At 43.6% G+C, this 24,076-nt stretch overlaps 1 protein-coding gene across 5 annotated transcripts in view; it reads left to right on the forward strand.

The window, feature by feature from the left end:
- PHF20 (PHD finger protein 20) overlaps positions 1-24,076 on the forward strand; it is a 70,128-nt gene that overhangs the window by 37,976 nt on the left and 8,076 nt on the right. For 3 of the 5 annotated variants that reach the window (XM_065849520.2, XM_065849519.2, XM_065849521.2), the window contains 6 exons: positions 5,069-5,242; positions 8,444-8,542; positions 11,175-11,336; positions 13,645-13,814; positions 18,574-18,673; positions 21,817-22,012. In XM_065849520.2, coding sequence (XP_065705592.2) covers positions 5,069-5,242; positions 8,444-8,542; positions 11,175-11,336; positions 13,645-13,814; positions 18,574-18,673; positions 21,817-22,012 — 901 coding nt within the window. The remainder of the gene's footprint in view (positions 1-5,068; positions 5,243-8,443; positions 8,543-11,174; positions 11,337-13,644; positions 13,815-18,573; positions 18,674-21,816; positions 22,013-24,076) is intronic. The other 2 variants (XM_071815707.1, XM_065849522.2) reach the window with 1 other exon arrangement.

A 24,076-nucleotide genomic window follows, 5' to 3' on the forward strand; every position in this document is an offset into this window, starting at 1 on the left:
AATACTGTGCTAGCTACAAGAAAAAGAAGTTTCCAACTGCATGAAGAAAATTAACACTCATTCAGTTAAATGAACACTAATATGTCATCCCACACTCTGGCTTGTGCCCTACGAACAGCTTACTCTGAAGGTGCCAGTTTCCTCTTTTCATATGTCTGTCTGTCCATGTTCTTTAATACGAAGTGCCTGCAAAAGGCTATTTTTAATAGTTTGGTTTCCTGACCTAGAGCACTCCAAGGGCATGATGTATGGGATGACTTGTTTTCATTCTTTGTGCCTGCAGTTCATAATCTGAACATCTCAAGTAACTCTTTCTGAATTAGTGGCTTTCATTTTTTAGTAAAATACTTTCATCCTGGAGGTTTAACAATATTTCTTCGTGCCCTTGTGTTGAACAGTTTTTCTGAAATCTGAAAGTGAACTCTTTCCAGACTTCGGTGCCTGCACAGCTGACGTCCCCCTCAGACCTTGGAGGGGCTCTGCACTTGGTAGGAAATTCTGGCCTCCTTAGGTACGAACAAGTAGGGGAGGCGATACCTGTGTGCAAGAAAATGCCATCAAAACGTTCATTAAGGTGGCTCTTAATGCTCTTAATAACCACGTAGTGCTGACAGATTTGTGTTGCTCTCAGCACACCTGTTATGCTGGCAGGGACAGCATCAGTCAATACCCTTGCTCTCCCAGGATGTAGTTCGGCTCCCCTGAGGAGTCTCGCTCTAATGGAGTTAAACCTGACTGTAAAAACGCTGTGCAGCGTTAGGCCGTGGTTTTGGTACGTGGGTGTAGAATGGCAGCTGAGTCTGGCAGGTTGCTGACAGTCTTGGCTCTGCTGTTCTTGCCATGGGGAAGAAAAGAAAGCAATGGACCTGTCATTTGTAGTTCAGAGACTGTAGAAAATCTGTCCCTTCTGAGGAGCACATAAAAGGAACTTCAATAAAAAACATGCGTTTTGTCCAGTAGGTGTAAATTTTTGTATGTGACCTCATTGTTAGAAAATTCTGCCTACTCAGAGTTAGTTACGATACGTCTTGTTAACGCACAAGTGTCTTAATGCCAGGAATACGTTTAAATAAAAAGGGGTCTCGTCTTTACTCGTGTTATTGGTGAGATCCTAACTGCATGCGTAGGGAGCAGGTTGGCGAACTTGCTTTGGCGGCTTGAACACATACGGCATCCGCTTGTCAACCGATGGCTGCTCACACGTGAACATGTGGCTGGGCAGTTTGCAGGGTGATCCTTCGGGGGTTCCTGGTTCCTTTGGCTGGTGAATGGCTCTGCTTGGCCGGGGGTGACTTGCAAACATGGGCTTGCTCGTTGGAACAGGTCAAGATCTACATTAACACCCTCTGTGTTCTGCAGAATTGCCAATTGGTTTTGTGGCTCATCTGGAGATCCTGAGTTTAGTTTGAGGCAAAGACTGTGTGAAATATTTTAGCTGTAAGCCAAGGTGTTGTGTGGTCTTTTGGTTCTTGAAAATATCAGTGGGTATTCTCAGCAAGTGATTTCATAGCTGTGGATGGTGAATACTGTCTAATTCCTAACACTTGGGAGCTGAGCTGCTTCACTTCCTTTGAAGGCCGAATTATCTTCTTAGCTGAGCTCTGATGTCTTTTGCGTTTCTTCGGACAGAAGAAGTTGTCACAGAGTCTTGACATGCTCACTTCTCTTAAGGTTCTGTCCTTGTGGTTTCTGCATGGTTGAGGTGGTTTTGTATTTCAGTTTGTTTCTAAGATTTTTGGCTCAGCTCTTGGTGTGGAAGAGGATGGTTCCCCGGGCTCAGAGCAGAGAGGCCTGAAGGAGCTCTGTGGAAGGAGGCTGAGGGCAGCTCATCAGCAAGCCTCTTCATCTCCTGTTCCTCATCATGGTATTTAGCATCATCTGAGCTAGAAATCAACCTGCTGGTGTTTAATTCCAACATCACTGTGAACAATATCAGCACAGCCCCGGGTATCAGGAGGGCTTTTGATCTATTTGTAGAGAATTGTTTAATTTTAATAATAATAATTAATGATATCCTGGATCATAGAGGTATTAAAGGGTACTAGTACCTATTTTGATTTTTGTTTGAGTTGGGCATCCTCAGGAATGTTTGGAAGTCGTTGTTTAGGTGCCACCTGTGTCCCATCTCAGGATGTTGTCATGGACCCTGTGTTAGGAGAAGTGCGGGGGGCTCTGAGCGCAGTCCTGCTGCTCTCTGGGTTTTTGTGTTCCTTGGCAGTCCCTTGGGTGCTTACAGGGACCAGGGACTTGCCGGAGGAGTTGGTTATAGCACTGGGAGAAGCGGGAGGTGTTGGCCATGTGAATACGGTGGATTGTGTGCTATGTTGGCCTTTCCTGAAGCTGCAGCTGGGGAGCTGCAGGGCCTGGGGGAGGCGGAGGGGCAGGATGGCTCAGGGGTCGGGCAGCGAGAGCACGCAGTGTGGGTGATTCTAGCGAGGAAAGTCTGAGTTTGGGGAACGCGCGAGTTCCAAAGGCAGATACCCAAATACAAATCATTGGTTGTGGTTGTTACGGTAAGTAACAGCCTTTGTTGTGTGGACGGTAATTTTATAAATTGACCTGTCTGAATTATACTTGAAGATGTTCTTTTGAGAGGAAATGGGACACTAAATGTGGAAGGCTTACGAATTTGGATCTTCATGGTACAAGTTTTATCATTTACTTTCCCAAAAGTTTAATCTCGTCTTCTCAAATTTAGTGTCAGTGCCTGAAATGTATTTCAGAGTGCTCCAAGATCCCATAGACCCTCTAAACTTTTCTAGCAATGGAACAAAAGGTGTTTCAAAACTTAACATGTTTGTTGATACCTGATTTTTGGTCAATTACCAAAGAAAAATACAGCTGGTGTATGCTACCTTAAACAGGCCCAGAGTGGTGTTACTGGTGGCTGAAAAATCGTACAGAATTGTATTAACCTTTCTGTGTCATAGAAGATATATGACCTGTTCCTCACAAAACTCTTAAATTTCAGTCTTGCAAGGCTAAAAAGCCTAATGGACACACACTAGGGTTTTGTTCCATCAAGAGTCTGTGTGCACAGAGCTCGGGCCACAGGAAGCCCAATGGCTTGTGCTCTTCCAAAGACTGCGGGGTCAGAGTGGCCGTGGGGTTCTGCAGATGTGGATCCATGAAATCAAGTTGGGTTGTTTGGAGAAGGGGAGTTGGGAGGCCTAAGTGATGAGGGTTGTCTGGTTTGTACAGCTTTTTCTATTGTAATTTTGGTGTTCTGTAAATATTTTTGGAACTTAATGCAGGATGGTGGACAATCAGGAAAGCTCAAGAAGGGCTTGTTAACAACTTCTTACCCTGTTGTGCTGTGAACAGTTTGCATTGCAGGTTTGTTAGAACACTGGTGTTCCCAAACAGGTTATGAAGTACCTTAATCCTATTTTCCAGCTACTGTGTACCATGGAGAAAAGTTTTGCGTGTCTGAACTGACGATGTCTTGTTCAGCCACCAGTCACGGAAGTTCTCAGATGAGCGGATTCCCTTAGCAAGAAGTCCTACAAAAACAGACCTGTATTTAAAACTCTTTGTACTTGTTCCTGCAAGAGGAGAGGTTAGTCCTGTTGAAAATGGAAAGCCAGAAACATACTACAGTATCTTATCAAGGAGTATCTTCTGGTTTTGATACTTGTGCATACTGTGGTATCTTAGCACGGAGTATCTTGCGGTTTTGATAATTCTTCGTGGAAGAAGTCTCGGAGCTCTTGAGGTGAATAAGCACCCAGGGAAAGGCAGCAGTGAGCGTGCTGACTGAACAGAAGGTGCCTTCCTGAGACAGTCTTGTGTGGAAATTTGGAGTTTGGTCTAGTTTCTGTCTTCTGTTGTGGCTGCTCTAAGGCTCTGTGGCAGGTGAGTAGAAGGTGACCATTTGCTTACAAAAATAGTTACAAATGGCTCCTCCTTTTGTCCCTCAAGTTCTAATGCAATCTCCAGAGCGAGAGGACCAGGGAAAAAGTCATCTGATGGCCTTTAGATTTCTGGATCTTGGAGTTTCTTTTGACTGAAGAGACCTACTGGATTCTGAAAGCTCTGTACTGATGTGTCTTAATGTGCCTTGTTATAGCTTCAACTTGAAGTGTTGGTCAGGGCAGAGTATTTCTTCTTCTAGATGAGCTCTCTTGTACTCTTTTCCTTCCGTTTTCAGTCCTTCTCAGGTACTGCTCACAGTTATTTAGTTAGAGGTGTCCGAGTGAGAACGCAGCTGGTATGTAAGTCTGTCATGAAGTCGCCTTTTGTATCCACTGCACTTTCGGGATGCTCATGATGGTAGAGTTGGACGTTCTTGATGAAAATCAGCAAGCTGCCCCCTTGGCAATGGGTCTCCTTGTCCGAAGCACTTGATGTTATATTCCAAAATGCCGATGTACTCGTCTCGCTCAGCCTGGCTGTCGAGCAGCGCAGCCTTTATCAGCTTCACTTCTCTTTCGCCACGTCCAGGACTCATTCAGTAGGCGCTAGCAGCAGGTAGGAAGATGAGAACTATTTGACTAAATGGAATCTTGGATGAAGCCATGTCTGTATCTCTTGATTTTTGTGGATTTTAGGTAGTGAGCCCGGATTCTTGCATCTCGCTCTCAGTTGAAACACTGTTGGTTCAGTGGTGTGTATTTAAAAATGCCCATCCTTAGACATGCAGAGCTTCTTCATGCTGCTTCTATATGTTTCATTGCAAAGCACACATAGAGAACAGGCTGTGGGTCCTCTAGCTAAATCAACAGGGCTCCTTTTCTCTTGAAGAAACTACTAATAAAAATTACCTGGCTTGTATCTTTGCCAAACTGAACTGTTTCTCATTCTGTCTTTCCTCAAAGCCGTGGTATTTCTGGAATAACAGAGCTTTGGGGAATGCATTTGCATCCACTGTTTCTTTTTGGAGAAAAACAAACCCCCAAAAGCATTAGAGTTTTAGCCTTGAAATGAGCTCCTCCGTGGTCAGGTTGCTGGGATTATGGGCGGTGTGATTGGAACCGCTCCCCCCGGGCTGCCAGAGCTGCTGCTGCTGAAGGGGTTTCACCTTTGGAAAGTATTTAAAGCTTGGACTTCATCTTTATTCTCTTTTTAGATGCTCCTCTACACATAGCCCTCAGGAGTACCCCATCTAGAGACGAAAAACTAGAAAAGAGAAGAACTTCAACTCCTGTAAGTGCATTCAATAGTCACCGACATTCTGTTAGAGACCAGACCAAGAACCACATAGCGAGATCACTGCGGAAGCCTCAAGAAAACATTGAAAATGGTACGCCTTTTTGGTTTCACATGGAAAAGTTAAGCTTGGAGAAGTTCTAAGCATTATAAGGAACTACTAATACTGACAAAGTCTTCTATATACCCTCTTTTTGGAGGGTTTAATTTTTTCTGAATGTACAGTATAAGATGTAAGTGGTATTTTTTTCCATTGTTTCTTTACAGTAGCTTGAAATGAAGACTCAGTATAGGGAATTTTAGAAGTGTTCTTGCTAAACACATTGGGGTTTGATCCTCCCAGTCAGGGTGTGATACTTTTAAGATGTGGAAAGTACTGAAGTATTTAAGGACATGAAAAAGTTCTTGCTTATTTTTTGCTCGTTTGATACACGTTGTAATTCTGCTCAACTCCTGGTTGTCCAAAGCATTAAATATTTTAAACAATCCTGAACTTGTTGAGATACTCAAACTTAATGAAGGGAAAAAAAGGGGGGTGGAGGGACGACAACCTGGTTTGTTCCCTTGTAGTTGTTTTTTAATGGAATTTGGCTACCAGTAGTCAACATTTCTGTGCTGCTGAACGTCTCCGAACAACTTGATTTCACAGCTTGGACTGTTCAGTGGTATAGGGTGACCTCTGGAATCTGCTTCAGTATCGATGGGTAACAAGCAGACGTGGGGCAGGGTGTGTGTATACATGTCGACATATATATTATTAATATATATAAATAATATATTTATATATACCTAAATAATGTATAATTTCCACCGTACTTCTGGACTTAGTACATCAACTACATCACTTACTGCTACTACTACATTTACTGCGTATTACATTTACTACATCCAGATTTACTACATCACCGCTTTCCTCCAGGTACACAGTGTGAATTTGAGTCACAATAATGAGGAAAACCCAGACAAAACAAATCTGCACTTGGACCGTTGCATCTGTACTGGGTGATCCCTATTCTGGAGATGCTCTGGAAGGTCCCTGTGCCAGTCACCGTGTTGTTCTGTAGCTCACGCTCATCGGTACTTGACATGTGTCTCTGTTTTCGAGCATCCTTTGCTGCCTCCCCTGTAGGAAGGGTCTGGGTGAGCTCGTGGTCAGTCTCTGCCCTTCAAGGAAATTGAGAGGGCTTAGGTCTTTTTACGGTTTTGCCAAAAGAAGTGCTTGCATGATGAATTTTTAGGATTACGTAAGGCAGTTTATTGTTCTCTTTGATCACGGGAATCTCTGAGGATGCTCCTAACCTGGGTAGCCACCCTAGGTGGTCTCTTTTCAGTCAGGATTCATTAGACTTCATAGTGCTTACAAGAAACAGCTTGAGACAGAAATATTCTTCAGTACAGGGTTTTTGGAAGGCCTGTTTTATAATACTCATCCTTTGTAGATTATTTTTAAGGAAAAAAGACCCTGCATTAAGTGTGGTGTGCAGTTGAGTTGGCTGTACACAGGAATTTACAAATACTTGGATTTTTTGAGATTTTTAAAGGATATACTGGCAAGCTCAAGGGGAAGAAGCCCGGAAGAAAGTGACAATTTGTTGTCCTGTTTGTTATGGATATGTTTGTTATGGATAACCAGTGATAACTCCTGGTTATCTTAAGTCAAATGAGCTGACTCTGCGAATTTTAGTTCTCAAATGAAAAGATGCCAAATTTTCCTACCTGTGTTGACCTCAGTTATTCTCTCTTTGTCCTTATGGAGGAATAAAACAGCAGAGCTTACTTGCCTGTGTGTGAGCAGGGATGGGGAAATGGTGCCAAAGGATCCTGAGCAGGGCAGGACCAGGAACTGAGGAGAAAGGAGCGTAAGAAGGAAGTTGGAAGCTCTTGTGCGGAGACTGAAATCTGAACCTCTCTTTCCTTTCTGGTTTTGGTGTTGTGGTGGTTTATTTGGTTGTTTTTTACCCTGCTCAGCCAATGGTGACGAGGGGGGGTGAAGTTTGTGTTCTGTGCTGCCAGGCACGTTTGTTCTGCAGGACACAGCGTGGGTGCGCGGGCTCCCCGCGGGTGACGCGCTTCCAGCTGCCGTCGCCACCGCCGTGCCAAAAGGGGACATGAGCGCACAAGTAGCAGGAGATGTCGAAGGACTCAGAGGATGGGGAGAACAGAGCTTGAGTCTCCCACAAGGAGGAGCTGATGAGCTGCTCCAGCGTGACTGCGATTTCCAGTTCCTCAGTGAGCTGTGTGTACCATGAACCTGTGGCCTTAGTTGTGCACTGGGGAGTTTACTGTTGGCACGTAGGAAAGAGGTTGACATGACGCACTGGTATTGCTGGTTCGCTTCATGACCAGATAGGATTCTTAAATGTTTTGTGTAGGAGATTTCTTACAGTATGAAGTGCATTTCAGTGCTTATTCTGGTATCAGTAATCGGAAATTGAACTGGGTTTCTAAATGGGGTGGTAAGTGGTTTAATCAGCCAAGCGCTCTGAGAGCAGAGCCCTTCTCAGATGCAAGGCATCCTTCTGGAAGAGATTTTATGGTTGCACCTTTATTCCCAGCTGAGTCAGAATAATTCACTTCAGGAACTGCATACACATCTAGAAATTCTGCTGCAGAGACCTAAATCTGAGAGACACGGGCTGTGAACCAGTGCTGGGATACAGAAAACAAGGGTTTGTGCGCAGTACCTTGTGGAGGGGTTACACTTCATGGCAAGCGCTCTGGAAACATGCTGTGAGGATGGACCTGATTGGAAGATATCACTCAAATTCTGGTGGTTTAGGTGTTGTTTGTTTGGGTTTTTTTATTCCTATGAAAACAGGATGGAGAACAGATGGTGAGAGAACAGCAGTTAAAGCCAACTGAGCCAGTCGTTACTCAGTTTTCAATGACAACAAAGTATTCGACTGAGGAACTGTACTAGAGGGGCTGTGGTTTTGTTCTTGTCAGACTGTCACAATGCTGCTGAGATGATCAGCCATAATAATTTAGAAAATGGATATAACAAATCCCCCAGTATTTTCTGTTTTAATAATCTCTGAGGCACATGAGCAGTAAATGGACTCTGGTGATTTCTCCGATGTGCTGTTGTGACTTCATTGTGGGACAATCGAATTAGAATGTAAACACATTGCAATAATTCCCAGCTTTCGTAATTGGAACAAATAAGTTTTCTTGTTCTTTGCAGTGAACTGGCCCTGTTTGTCTGAAGAAACCTTGGAAGTCTTTAAGAAAAGAAATTAGTAGAATAGTTGTGTATATATCTTAAAAATTAAACTGGAATGTTGTCTAATTTCAGCTGTCAAAGAACATGAGAAGAACAAAGAAAGAAAATCCAAAGACTGTGGAAGGTCCAAGTCCAAGAAGAAGAAAAAAAAGAAAAAGAGAACTAAGCCTGGTAAAGCTCTTTGTTCTTCTGTGGAGGAGAATGTCCTCATTGGTTTGTGTTGCCTCTTACCCAGATGCACACTCTTAGAGCAGACGCTGCAGATGAGACTCCTCTCTTCATTAAGCTGTTATTCTGATTTTATTAATCATTAATGCTGGATGATGTATTACAATAGCATTTGTAGTGACACAGACTAAATCTGACTCTGAAGTGGGTATGTCAGGCTTTGTCTGGCTTTTCATTAGCAAGTGGACTTGGATGCAAGTTTTATCCAGTTAAAGAGGGTGCAGATCCCCTTGATTTGTTACCACATACCCCAGGTACCAGATTGTCTGAGTTATGAGTGAGTTTTGGGGCTCCTGTGTGACTGACGAGTTTGGAAATGTTGCTGGGTCCTCTCTGTCTGCCGTCAGCCTTCCATTTTTACATCTTCACTTAGTACGGGATTTCAGAGACTGACAATGAACCCTATCAAACCTGTCACAACCTGATTTTTTTCTCTGAAAGGATAAATCTCTCCTCTCCTGGTGAGATGAGGTAAAAGCCTGATTTAAAGTCTACAGTCGTGCTGTGCATCATACTTAGGTTGTGTATCATAATGTTCCACCTGCATTAATGGGGTTGTAGCAGGAATGTGTCTTTTCTGTTGATTCCATGTAAAGAGGCTTGAGAATGCTTTCCTGGGGTCACTTCACTCTTTGAACTTTGTGTGTAGGCCCAGGTGTAACTGGTGATTGGATTCTCCACTTCTGAAAATCACAGTTTATTCAGAAAGATTTCTCTAATGCAATGTTTGCAGATCAGGCCTGGCAGCTTTCTCTGCCATTGGGTGTCTGGGGTTGGGAATGCACTGCATTCCACCTGGTGTGCATAACTTGCTAATTAGAGCGCCTTAGGGAGGAGTTTCTGAGATGGGAGAAAACAGCTTATCTGTTGGTGTGCTGCCTTGAAGAAATAGGACAAGCTGTCGTGAGAGAGGAAAAGGAAAGGGAGGCTGGCAGACTGACTCAGAGCTGTACTGAAATAGATAATTTTAGTGAGTTTCTGATTGAATGGTGCCCTCATTTGTAATGATAATATGCCAAGTATAATTTGTAAACTTCTACAGTAGTTGCACAAGTAGTACCCACATGCTGCTTGTCCATCTGCCTTTGGGTTATAAAATGTTGCTTGCCTTTTTTGATGTCGCCCTTATGGTTCTTCAGGAGCTCTGCAGGTTTCCTCCAGGTATCTGCTGCTCCTTGCTGCACCCAGCCGGGGTTACCCACAGCACAGGACAGACAGATGGGAGCTTCACTGAGCAACTGGTCAAGGTGTTTTCTCCACACGTTCCCAGTTGTGGGTTTTATTTTCCACCCATGCCTCCTGTTCTGTGCATACACCAGGGAAATACCAGGAGGGGTGTTTTCTGTCCTCTTTGTGAGGTGTGGGGACCTGGACAGGCTGGAGAGTTGGGCAGGGAAAAATTTAATGAAATATAACAAGGGCAAGTGTAGAGTCTTGAATCTGGGCAGGAACAACCCCAGGTTCCAGTGTAAGTTGGGGAATGACCTATTAGAGAGCAGCATAGGGGAAAGGGACCTGGGGGTCCTGGGGACAGCAGGGTGACCATGAGCCAGCACTGGGCCCTTGTGGCCAGGAAGGCCAATGGTACCTGGGGTGGATTAGAAGGGGGTGGTCAGTAGGTCAGAGAGGTTCTCCTGCCCCTCTGCTCTGCCCTGGGGAGACCACACCTGGAATATTGTGTCCAGTTGTGGCCCCTCAGTTCCAGAAGGACAGGGAACTGCTGGAGAGAGTCCAGTGCAGCCACCAAGATGCTGAAGGGAGTGGAGCATCTCCCGTGTGAGGAAAGGCTGAGGGAGCTGGGGCTCTGGAGCTGGAGAAGAGGAGACTGAGGGGGGACTCATTCATGGGGATCAATATGGAAAGGGGGAGTGTCAGGAGGCTGGAGCCAGGCTCTTCTCGGTGACAGCCAGTGACAGGACAAGGGGCAATGGGTTCACACTGGAACACAGGAGGTTCCACTTGAATTTGAGAAGAAACTTCTTGATGGTGAGGGTGGCAGAGCCTGGCCCAGGCTGCCCAGGGAGGTTGTGGATTCTCCTTCTCTGCAGACATTCAAACCCGCCTGGACACCTTCCTGTGGAACCTCAGCTGGGTGTTCCTGCTCCATGGGGGGATTGCACTGGATGAGCTTTCCAGGTCCCTTCCAACCCCTGACATTCTGGGATTCTGTGATTCTCTGTGTGGCCCATGTGAATAACAGCGGGATGTGAGGGAGAGGTCCCAGCTAACAGTGCTGTGTGGAGGTGCCTGGAATGCGAAAGTGGTTCTAAAAATGTGCACCCTGAAAGAATGGTTAGCTGTAAGTAACCAGTGAGTTCAGTGTTTCTTGTGTCGGCAGGGAAGGATGACTGAGCTGCGTAAGGTGTTTCTAATTCACATAATAACTTTCTTGACTCTAGAAAGCTTGTAGATCTTTGAGCAGCATAGTGAAGTCCCAGAGTCCTGGGATATTGATGTGGAAACTGTCTCAGTGAATTACACACGCCTGCTATGAGCATGCGCGGTGCTGGTTTTTCTTCTGTCAACTATTCTTGACTGCAGATTTCTAATAATAACGTTTCTCGCTGTTTTACAGAATATTCGGGCAGTGAAGAAAACACAGATGTTTTGCAGGAGCTTTCTCCTGAAAAATCAATTGTCACAAAATGTGTTTCTTCAAATAAAACATCTGCCCACCCGGGCGCGCTGCTGCACTGCTCTGACTCTGCACAGCACAGGGGAAAATCAAAACCTAACGGTAAGACGACTCCCTCTGCGGTTTGGTGCTGTCTTTTGTTACCAGTAAACACGTGAGCTGGGCTAATGCAGGCAGGAGCTGGGACTCGTGATGTAAATGTGGCTGTTTGTACGCAGGAGGATCCCAGTTCATTTGCCAGAGCTTGATGTTGCTGCTTTTTGCTTTGACTTTACCTTCACAGAAGCTTTAAGCCTGTTGTCCTTATTTTCAGAACTCATTTTGCACCTTGTTGCAGCACCTTATTAGGTCTATAATAATGTTTAAACTTCATTAATTCAGTTGTTCATATTTCCTAAGCTTTCCTTAAAGTAATAACCTAATCAGAGTTAAAAATAGATGCTGTGCAAGTTTTATACAGTATGTGTGCTCTGTTGGAGCGACTTCTGGTTGTGGTTGCATGCAGTTCTATAGACAAGAGTATGTACATGGCTGTAATGACTTTCTGAGCTTCATAATGATGAGAAACTCTGGAGTACTTCTTGGTGTTTTCATAGTGCTTCATAAACCTTTTAATTTTTAATATCTTGGTCCGTCTTGCTATTTACTCTCAAAAACCCTAAAATAAAAAAGGAAGACAAACATTTTGTTCTTTCTAGTATTCTCAAAGCTCAGATGTTTGAAGACAATGGAAAATGCGTGATAGCTTGATTATGTGCAGGAACCTTAAATTCCTTGTTGTACATAAACATTGAAAGAGGTGCAAAGTATTGGAAATGGGTTTATTTCATCCTTTCCCCAGTTGCTTTGCTGCTTTTTGCATCTGGAGAGCTTGTCCTAACACTTAAAAGCAGTGCTGTGTATAAGCTGTATATAGATAAGATGTGGTGTAAGGAATAGTAGAACTGTGTAGAATCAGTGTGCAGCACGCTTAACCTGGCGCTTCCAGAGTGCGTGAGGAAACCGGTGCATCTCAGGGCTGGAATGGAACTTTTAAACATGAAAATGAACAATGCGTTGGCTTCTCAGCCCCTTAAATTTGAGAACAGCTGTTCTCCAAAAGGTGGAGTTTATACTACGGGCTGGTTCTATTTTTACAGTCTTGTTTCAAGGACTAAGTCATTGAAATAGTTCTACCCAGTGTAGGTGAGAGGCCACAGTAACTAAAATTCTTACCTTCCAGTCTCCTCCAGCTCCTTAGTGTATTTCCCAAATAATTAAAATGAATTTAAATCCTTATCTTCTCCCTCTGCTCCTCCATTCTGTCCCAAGGAAGGTGTAGGCATTGCGTGGATGTTACTGAGGTGAGCATCTCAGTTTAGCGTGCTGTTCCGTACAGATTCTCCTGGTGGTTTTATTCAATCGCAGAGATGTGTTAATGCTTCAAGTAGCGCGGGAGCGTTCTTAAAGAACAGCTTGGGCAGTGTCCTCAACGGGAGTCTCTGGGAAAATAGTAGTTTTGTTTCAATAGTCATTTCAATTTGGTGTTGGACTCCAGGTGCTTCTGTAACAGATGTTACTTGGTGAGGTGGAACGGTTCGTAAGACAGGACCCTCTCAGCTTTTTCTTGGAGCTCTGCACTTGAAGTGCTAAGTTGCTGTTCTATACAAGTTGCAAAAGCTATTGTGAATACTGTTTGAATTTATAAATCTGGTTTTGTGCGAGGGCGAAAAATCACGGACTCTACACAATTCAATATGAATTCAAGCGAAGCCATTTATTACAGAGACAAGGCTCCTTATATATGCAGTTATTCCTGATCATGCGTCCACGCTCCAAGCGTGCATTGGCTGATTGGATATTGTCCATGGTCATGGACTGTCCACGCGCCTGAGTCTCACTGCTGATAGGTCTGTTGATTGAAGTCATGTTGAGACCTTGTTGTTGTAGAACTGCCTCTCCCACAGCAGGTCCTGTTTTCAGCTTTCCGAGGTGGCCTTGAAATTCCTTTGGGCCTGGCTAGTTCAGTAACAAATCTCCATTTAATAGAAACCCATCCACACATTAACTTCAAGAAAATCCCTCAAATCTCCCACAGTTTTGCTTATCATACTCATCTAAAGAGACTTTGTGCCTTTGGTTTGAGGCGCTGTATGTTGAGAGTACAATTGTAATGGCAGAAGCTGTTAAGGTGGAGTATTTTGAAGGAGTTATTAATGAGAATATCAAACTTCATTGTGTAGTAACCTTCAATGAACTTACTCTTTATGGAACATTACTAGATGATGTAAGTAGTGTTGTGATGTTCCTTAAATTACGCGGTGAAGCGATGCTTTTAGAAATGTGTGTCTGCGTGCTTGGGATGAAGTCTTGAGAGTTATTTGACCTCTTTGTAGTCACTCAGGATTTTGTCTGCCTGCTCTTTGTGCAGAGGACGACACCCTGAGTGAGTCATCTCTGGACAGCTTGCTCTGGAGTGACGACGACGCCAGTCAGGACGTTGATGTCACCACCAACCCCGACGAAGAAGCTGAAGAAAGTGATTTTGAGATTGTCCGGTGTATTTGTGAAGTAAAAGAAGAAAACGACTTCATGATTCAGGTATGAAGTGAAGGGCGAATGCGCATTTCAGGGAATGCGGTGGGAGGTGTCAGTGGAAAAGCTGTTGTAGAAATATGCACAGGTGTATTCTGTATATGAAATAAGTTATTGTTGTCCTCTGAAGTCATAAAATGTTTTAAGAGAACCTGTCAGGGTGAGTAGCTGGTATGACAGGTAGAAAACTTTGCTTTCTGAGACAGTTTGTCTCTTTTTTAATTGACGGAAAGTAGGACAATTCTATACGGTTGGCTTGTCACTAGTGAATTTGCATTTTTCTAAAGATTAGAACACTTCCTAGGTTTAGAAAATACATATTTAAAATCAGTGGCTTTTTCTCTGGCTCTTTTGCTTCCCACTAACCCTGAACGTGTTCGAGCGCCGCCGTGGGCTGGTGGTGCCCTTCCACAGCCCTGCCCTCGCAGGGAGCCTGACTGACACGTCTTCTGCAATCCAGAGACAGGATGAACAACACAAATCATGACTGGAGTCTTTTGCTTTGAAGCAGGGCTGCGTCCGTCCATGCTGCAGCTGCTTCTCTGGTTTCTAAATTCAGAGTTCCTAATCTGTGTAAAGCCATCTGTCCATTTTCCATATACATACGGTTTTTAAACCAACTTTACAGAAGACCGTTTCCAGCCAGATCAGTGTCTGTTATCTCTTCTGCTTAGAACTGTTGATAAAAGCCTCTTTGGAACTGCCCTGCCCGTTTACTTTTGCTTTTTGAGATGTTTGGAGATGATGGGGAAACCATTCCTCACGGAGCTGCTCTGACCTGTCCCACGCAGCTCCTCTTCATTTCAAATATGAACTTAAAAACTTCTTCAGCATTTTTAGCTCTAGTTCCTTTTGCCACTGCTGCTTATATGAGATGCACGGTTCCCTTTGGGAATCCTTAGGTCAGTCTTAGAAGGATCATATGTAGGGGCTTAAGTTTGTGATGCTCCTGAACCTGGACAATGAGCTTTTTATAGTTGAAAAGGTGCGTGGTGGGGTTTTGTGTGTTTTGGGCTTTTTGTGTGTGTGTTTTTTGGTCGTGAGATGTTTGGTTTTGGTGGTTTTTTTTGTTGTGTGGGGTGTTTCTTTAGGGGGCCCCCACCCTACCCAGATAACTTTGCTTATTGTGGGACCTCCGTTCCCAGTGACAGCAGCATGGCCGGGCCACTGTGCTCCTTGCAAGTTCTGAGGTAACGGCTGTGTTCTTCTGAGGAGCTTGTTTTATTGGTGGAAGGATACGGCGTGACATTGACTGCAGAAATGTTTCTCTGGCACATGAATCTCAACCCCATTTGCAGCTTTTCAATTCACTTTCCCCAGCATTCTGTTGCTATTTTTTGTGAGGTTCGAATCCCGCTTTTAGGACCCTTTTCTGGGGTAGTCGTTGGCATGTTCTGTGAACTGTGCTGCTTTTTTTCCATTTGGGACTCTTTTGGTGGACTTTATTGCTCAGATGGAGGCAGAAACCCGTTAAGGAGCAGAGGGCGTGCGCTGTTCAAACTGTAGGGTGAAGAATTCTTGGCTTCTGCAGGAGGACAATAGAAACACCTTTTGTGCTCTGAACATCAACAGCATCATTTTAGACGTTTTGAATACAGCTGGCTAATGTAGCTGAGCTTGATGCTTTTATTTTTCTTGTTTTTCCCATGTCCTCAACAGTCGGGCTCTAACAGCTAACTCAACAGGGTAGTGGGTTTGTTTGGGCCTTCCATACTATTTAATGCAGAGTTGCTCTGGAAGGTTATGACAGTTTTTCCTCCTAGTACTGATGGACAGTTCTGTGTGAGTGTTGGATCCTGACAATGCAGGACAAAAGGCACCTTGTGCATTATTGGGCCAGGGTGCGATGATGGGCAGTGGTCAGAATGACATGGGAGGACATGCCAAGGGGGACATGGGCTATGCAGAGCTCTCATGTAGGGGGTTGTAGGCTGCTTCTGAGATCGGTTTTCTAGGCTGAACGAATTTGGGCTGTTTGCGAGTATATTGTAAAGTTTTAAAAGTTATAAAAGAATTGTGTAGGAGAGCAGGTTATTCTCTGGGGGACAGCAGGATGAGGACCTGAGTTCATTACAGGGATTGAAGCAAGAGGAACTGGGGAGCAAGGAGCTGATAAGGATATTTTGGGGGGGTAGGTTAGACAGATGGTTTGCTTAAGGTACCAAATGCTGTGCTCGTCACACCTTTCTGTCAGCCTGTAGTTTCTGGGAAAATGTTTTGAACAGTCTGACTGTGTGTTGTTGATGTAGAAATGTCTGAGTTTGCTCTCCCGGTACTGAGCGTTAATGGAGAGCAAAGATGCCGTGTTACACAGTTATGGAATGACGACAAGGGGAACCTATTTTCAGCTTTTCAGAGGTGTAGGGCTGAGATTGGCACTTTGACTTGAAAGAGTAAGAATCCTGTGTAGTCGTTGTAACTTTATAAGAAGAAAAGATTTCTTCCCTATTTCTTACTCCAGTTTGATCCTTGGAAACTCATATTTGGAAATGTCTGCTCTCAAAGACTTGCCCTCTCTTCCTGAAGACGTGTAATTTTGCACAGTGTACGGCTGAAAGACCAGGGACCATTAAGGTTTAATGAAACTCTTACACCGTTAAACCAAGAGTTAGTTCCATTTAGATCTTCAATAATAAAATACCCAAGTAATTCAGCTTAGAGATTTTGCAAACACCTCTTACCTTATCTTGAACTTGCTTTAAATCAATTGTCTCAAGTAATTTGTACATAAAAAAATTACCATTCATTACAGTGGGATGCAGAAATATGGTTTTGCATTTAAAGTACCTGCCTCACCAGAAGTTGAAACTGGAAAAAGTATTAAAAAGAATATATCATTGGCCAGTGCTGTTTCATTCCGGTGTCTGTAACTTTGCAAGGAGGGGAGATGACTGGATTTGGGTTTGGAGCCTGTGTAAAGCCGTAGTTCAGTGTTGCCGTGTGTTAGTTGTGAGGCAGATCCTCCCTTTGGAGACTCAGGCCCAGAGAAGTCCAGCCCAAGTGTCATTGTCCCTTGCTTGTGGTTTTTATACCTAAACATGGGTGAATTTGGGTATGACACAGAGAATTCTGGGGCTGGATTTGGTCGCATTGGAGGTGATGGATGTAAAGGGACTTGGGATATTTTTGTTCTGGTAGATGAAAAGCTGCTTTAAATACATGTCCGTTGAGTCTGGTCGTTTTGCACTTGGATTTAAATATCTGCAGCAGAACCTGCAGATAAAAGGAAGAACCTGTGCCCCGATGGGCCGGACATTTAAATATCAGCAGAGTAAAAGAAAGTTGGGATGCTTCATTAGAGCTCTGGGCAAGTTTGCCGGGAAGAATCCCTGAGCGCAGCTCTGTGCCATATGGTGTGATTTACAGGACGCGAGTGGAACTATTAATAGCTCCAGGAGTTCCCGTCTTATTTTTAGCACGCAGTCTGTTTTTCTTAACCCATTTTCCTCCTTTTAGGACACCTTTCTGGCTCCTACTCACGGTCTTTGTGAAAGGAGAACGGTCTCAGCCTTTTCTAGAAACATCTCCTTGTTGCTTTAGGACTCTTTACCCATTTTGTAAGGCAAAACATTGTTAGTCCCATCTTTCAGAAACCCGTTTCTCTCTCACCTTTTACGTTCTCTGTTCCCAGTGCTTCGATTCCCTCCACACCCGGACCACTAATTCATTACAATGTTGTATTCAAGAGCTGGTGGGCCCTTTCTGGCTCTCCTGCCTTGAGGAGAGGCAGCAGATCAGAGCATCGATAAAAGCGTTTGCAGTGGTGCTGAACACAGATCAGCAAGTTGGTGTCTTTGTAGGTCAGTGAAGAGCAGCATCCGAGCTCACTGGAGTTTGTGGCTTTGTTCAGCTCGTTTTGCCAATATTGATGAGACTGCTGCAGTAAGCTTTTGGCTTGTGCTTGAGAACCAAAGGTCATGATCTGTTGTCTCACTGCTTGTGGAAACGGTAATTCTGAGCTGACACCAGTTTCAAATCAAAATTAACCTCATATTATGTAGGGCTTTGTCCCGTGTTTCAGCGGTGCTTAGGCTGAAGTTTAAGGCCTGGGCGGTGACTGAAGCAGAACACGTGGATGTAGTTTTTCCCGCTCTAAAGCTGTGTGATTTCGGGGACAGTGGTTGCGTTTTAAATAGCGTCGCTGCACTGAAAAAGTAGGGCTGAATTGTATTCAATCTGTGCCGATACGATTGCTCACACTTGGAAGGATGTCAGGAGCTTTTAAAGCCAGTACAACTGCGTCTGTGCTCCAGTTTTGTATCGGTAGAGCGACTTCAGAAATATTCATAGATGGAAAGTATAAATAAAGCATAATATTGATTAGTCCTACATGACATAAAAACCCTTTGGATTTTATACTTGAATATGATCTACTGTTTGAGGGGGAAACCTTTTTGTTCAGAAAACCTGATGTATTTTGCAAAATAAATCTTGATTGCAGACTGTTTTCTGTCCTGATTGCGTGTTCTTGAATCTTGTGAAAGATTTTCAGCTTCAAAGGGAACATTTTTGTACCTTTCAGCACCTGTTTCCACTTCATAATTGTCATTTTCCAGAAACCCACGTGAAAAATCTGCAGAAGGGGTTCAGATTTTATTGTTGTTTGATTCTTTAATGTGTTTGCTTGTAGCTCCAGGAGAGGGGTGGGTATTAATGCACCTTTTTATCTTAAAATATGTAGATGATGTGTCTCTTAATTGAGGTGATCTTATTGAGCTCCTGTAGGTGTCATTTCTGTTGATGTGCACTTCTTGACTTTGAACAGTGTGAAGAGTGTCTGTGCTGGCAGCATGGAGTCTGTATGGGTTTACTGGAAGATAATGTACCTGAGAAATATACCTGCTATATTTGCCAAGATCCTCCAGGTACAGAAATTTAAGGTTACAGAGCCTTCTTATGTATGTAGTAACTTTATTAGTTTATATATATTGCAAAGATTAAACTACTTTTTTGCTCCCCTAGCTGTGTCTGTCGTTATAGTTAATTGAGTTCAGTTGTAGATACAGAAAGTTTAATGTATGTGAATGTACATGGGTCAGTACTCTGGAATTACAGCTGGACAGGAATGGAAATGAATGTTTTTCACTGCGATCATCACCTGTCACACGTTTCCCAGTAGTAAGGATGTACTGTCTGCCTATGGAAAATGAATTCAGAAGCACTTGAGAACCTTAAGCAGAGACTCCCCATGGGCTCACCTTGAGGTTTTCTCCACCACGACCAGGCTTATAGATTCTTTAAAATCGGTCAGCAAGAGGCTTGCTGCTTCTCATGTGTTAGTCCTTATTACAGAAAGGCACTTGCAATCCCTATATATATATATATAATATATATAAAAATACAAATATAAGTTATCTTGGTTAATAATGCAGTGCATTCTCTACTCCTAACTATGTATTTCAAAGTGTCTTAGTCCATCTTATGCAGCAAGTAAAATTAAACTTGTGTGGATCTCTTCTGAGTTCCTGCTCTATGAATTCCGAAGCCTGACTGAGTGTGGAAACAGATGAGGTTCAGGCTTGAGCCTGTGTTCATAAATTGTCAGGAAATCTCGGCCTCATCACAAGATTTTTGGTTAACATGCATATTTGAATTTTGATCTCTGCTTTTTTATTTTTCACTGTATAAAACTACCCAGTCTTTGGTAGCTTAACTCATTGGTTCCTGTAGTTTTATACTAATGTTGATTGTACATACAGCAAGGAAGACAGCCTGTTCTTACATTCAGTTATCTAAGTAATAAAAGAGTTTAAAATTTAAGTTTTTTTTTTTTTTGTTGTGTGTTTGGTGGTTTTAGGTTTTTTGTTTTCAGTATCTTAACATTCTATTTTCAAGATATTTTGCTTTGATTTGTGTCAGTCTAAGTTAATTTTAAATCTAACATGCACGTGCAAATGAAGTTGTACCACCACACTTGTACTCTTTGTATTTAGTAAGAAACTTCAGCAGAGTGCTTTCTGGTAAAAACTGATTACAACTAACACTTGATTTGCTTCACTAGTTCAACCGCTTTCATTAACTACTGCTTTGAAGATCCCAAACCTTAATTTCTTTGTTTGGGCTTAATTTTTACCTGTCTTGGAGCACATATCCAGCTTTCTGACTGCAAAAGCGGCTTCTCAATCGCAGCGGCTCAGCTGTCGGCCTGCAGTGAGCTACATCGACTGTTCACCTGTAAAGAAGTTGCCTTTAAAACTGAGCATGACAGGTTTATTTAGGAGCACCATTCATATTGTTGGAAATAAAAGCAAGTTGACTGTAATTAAGCCTGAAAACCGTGCCAGCTGTCATTTCAGAGAGTTTTTTTTTCCTGAGTCAGGTGAGATTTTTAAGAGATTCGTTAACATTATCAGGATGCTTGTGATGTGACAGATTCATGCAAGCCATAGGGAGCGTTCATCGTTGGACGTTGTCTTCTCTTAGGCTTCTACACCTAGAAAAAGCATTTTTTGCCAAGGAAACAGTGGGCTTCAGCTGGGTAATCTTGGTGGTGTTAAGATGTTAAGTTCTAAAATTCACAGTTTTATTCTTGCAGACTGAACTACGCTTTGTCAGAGCTTTTCCAACACACAGATAAAGGCGCAGGGTTTAACACGGTGTGTCAGGAGCGTCTCCAAAGTGGTTCTGGCTGTGCCCAGCACATCTCTTGCTCGATACAGCACACCTGCCCCAACACTTGAGCTCTTAGAGGCTTGAAAATCTGTTCTGCCCTGCGCTGCTTTCTGTTTGAGTTTTTGGAGGTCTTGTCTCAAAACATTGAGTGCTGTTCTCCGCAGCACAGTGCCCGAGCGTGCTCACAATGCACTCGTTTGCTTTTACCCCTTGACCGAGACAGTATTAATACTGAGTTGGAGTTTAAAGTGTCCTTTGTGTCTACAGATCTTCACACAGGGCATGATAGAGAAACCGTTTTGCTGCCACTCCATAACTACCATCCAAAAACCATATGAATACCTGTGGCCAAGTTCTGCTCATTTCTCCATATGGCTTGCAAAGAGTTTTGCTTTGTACCAAAGTTAATAGCACGGGCAGTGATGCTGCTTCATCTGCATGTGCTGCAATCCCTTGTTCTTGCTCTGCTGCCTAGTAACTATTATTATTATTATTCTTTTTAGCTTTTCCTTAACTGCTGGAGCTTCTAGTCATTATTAACCTGCTTACATTGGAGATGTTTTTGTGAACATCATTCTGAGTCTGTGCTCCAACATTCTCTCTGATTTGCTGGCTTTACTGACTGGGCCGTATGTCGGCCAGTGAATGAGGTGCTGGTTCTCAGGGTGCTGAGCTGGCCTCTGAGAACATCTGTTGTACCAATGTATTTTACAGGGTGTGTGGGGACTTTTGCTGGGTTTTTGGCTTGGATTTTTTGGTGGTTTTTTTTTTGCAATTTAGCCTGCTAATAACTTTTGGTTGGCTTCTTAAGTTACCTTTACCAGTGCATTTATAACATTTCACATAATTTCATTTCAGCTGTTGTTCCTATTCCAGCCTTTTAAACTAGAACGGGCATTATTAGTAGCCTAACTTGGGCAATTTCTCCACCAGAACCTCATCACTGATTCCTTTAAAATATTCTGCTGAATGACTGTACTAATACATATATGATTCTTAAAAGCAAGACCACTGGAGGAGGGAGGTTCACTGCCTTCCACTGCATTTTTTTTTATCTGCAGAGAGCTGTATCCAAACTGTAACTTCAGTTATAGTCGTCATTGCTAGACAGTGTGATACCCAGCTGAAAATACACTTTTCCCTGTGCACCAGCGGCAGTTACCTGTTGCGGATGTGCTGTGATGGGATTTAGGGTCTGGATGCTTTTGCAGCTGGGCAGAGGTTTTTGGCTTCCCACATTCAAACTTCAGGGGTTTGTCTGCTCTTGCAGGATCTTTACTGGTGCTGTCAATACATAAACTGTTACAAGACTTTGAGATAATGCAAGTTACTACCAGTAATGTTAAGATGCCATAGTTAATGCTTCATTTTAACACACTTATTACTGTTGCTTTAGGTCAGAGGTCCAGCTTAAAGTACTGGTATGAGAAGGAGTGGTTAAGTAACGGTCACATGCATGGCTTAGCGTTCGTGGAAGACAACTATTCCCACCAGAACGCCAAGAAGATTGTGGCCACTCACCAGCTTCTGGGCGATGTGCAGAGGGTGATCGAGGTTCTGCACGGGCTGCAGCTGAAGATGAGCATATTGCAGTAAGCAGTGTTTCAGTATCGGTCGGCATGTTCTCTGTGGGAATTATGTTTCAAATAGTAGAGATAACCAGGAATTAGGTGTATTTTTGTGCTGCATTGTGGATGTATCACGATAGAGTTTGAATTGCTATCATGATCTGGGAAAAGGACTTGGCTGTCTAAAAGCTATGTAAATGTGTTGAGGAGTGTAAATTGACTGTGTATAGAAGGGTTGGCAAAGTATGAAGAGAAAACGAATAACAGCTTCTCTTAAAGCACCTAAATAGATTGAAGTAGCAAGAAGAGAATGGGCATGTAACTTCTGGCAGCATTTTTAACGCTTGTCTTCGCCACTCCCGTGGTTCTAAACCATAGCCGTTCCAGCAGAAATCACATCTTTTTGTTGGAAGTGATGTGCTGCTCTGTGGTACTGGAGAGCGGTTGCACCTTCAGCAACCTGTAGCAATTCAGTTCTATGCAAAGATTACACAAGTATGGGAGAAAAAAATAACATTCTGTAATCACTGTAGAAATCTGGTTTTCTTCATCCTTTCGCATTCAAAGTCATCCCTGGGTTCTGATGACTGAAAAGAATCCTTTTCTGACTCAAATCCAGCAGTTTTAAATTGATTGAATTCAATTACTGTAATTTCTTAATGGATAAATTGCACAGCAGCAGCTATTTGGAAAGCAAAGCTTTTAGTGTTTCTAGTGTTCTTTAGAACTTCCTCCCTTAAATTTAGTATGTGATGATGCAGTGGGGCCACTGAAATGCTTAAACAGTGGAATAATGCATAAGAGCAAAAGAGTAGCAAGACTTTGCTTTTCCATTGTGGTGTCCTTTAGTCAGATCTGTAATAATCTCTTTCCTCTTCAGAGAGGGTGGAACATAAATGTATTTTAAGACCACCCCTTAGGGCTTTTCGTAAATATCAAGACTTGAGATTGTGACGTTCCAGCTGTAGAGTAGGTTGGGATTTGTGGAGCACTGAGGTCTGGAGCACTGGGATGCCCATTAGAGACTTTGTTCCTTTTCCCTGCCATCCTGATGGTGTGATAACCTGATTTAAATAAAAGATGAGTTGTGGTCCTGATAGGACCATCTTGTTAAAAGCTATAGCCTCTGTTTTCTTTATCATAAATCAGAACGGATTTTGAAAATCACTGAATTAGAGGATTGTTGTTGATGCAGATCTACCTTCTAGGGGAGGGGAGAGGACTTCACAGCTGCCTGAAGTTGTTAGGAGGGTGTTGCTTGGTATTGCAAGGAGGTGGCCAAGCATCACAGAATCCCATGGAATCCCAGGATGTCAGGGGTCGGAAGACACCTGGAAAGCTCATCCAGTGCAATCCCCCCGTGGAGCAGGAACACCCAGCTGAGGTTCCACAGGAAGGTGTCCAGGCGGGTTTGAATGTCTGCAGAGAAGGAGACTCCACAACCTCCCTGGGCAGCCTGACAGTTTCGCTGCAGTGGCAGGGATAGCCAGCCTGCAGAGTGCAGAGTTTGAAAAGGTTCGTTCTCACTTTCATCCTTATGTGGCTGGTGCATCATCTTTCAATTTTCCATCTGCTGTGAACTCATCCTTTGCTCTTTGCTGAGCAGAGTAGTGCCTTTGGGTGTGGAATGTCCGTGGAAGTGGAACAGAAAGTTCTGGTAGATGTAACTAATAACTAGTAGTTGTATTGAAGCTGTCAGGCTGCCCAGGGAGGTTGTGGAGTCTCCTTCTCTGCAGACATTCAAACCCGCCTGGACACCTTCCTGTGGAACCTCAGCTGGGTGTTCCTGCTTCATGGGGGGATTGCACTGGATGAGCTTTCCAGGTCCCTTCCAACCTCTCACATTCTGGGGTTCTGTGATGCTTGGCCACCTTGTGGCTGTTGGTTCCCTCATTGTGCCCTCAGCGCTGCTCCCTGTGGCCTGGAGGTGCTTGAGCAGGTCCTGGGCGCCTTTCCTGCTTCTGGGTCCTCTGACAGACACCGAGCAAACCCGAGCTGGTGTAAAATGCATCAGGAGGCTGTTACTTTTAAAGTAAAATGCTCACATTTTGTTGAGTGGTTTGGCTAAGAGCTGGAAAAGCCGGATCA

The sequence above is a fragment of the Patagioenas fasciata genome, chromosome 16 (genome assembly GCF_037038585.1).
Source record: "Patagioenas fasciata isolate bPatFas1 chromosome 16, bPatFas1.hap1, whole genome shotgun sequence".
In the NCBI taxonomy this organism is placed as follows: Eukaryota; Metazoa; Chordata; class Aves; order Columbiformes; family Columbidae; genus Patagioenas; species Patagioenas fasciata.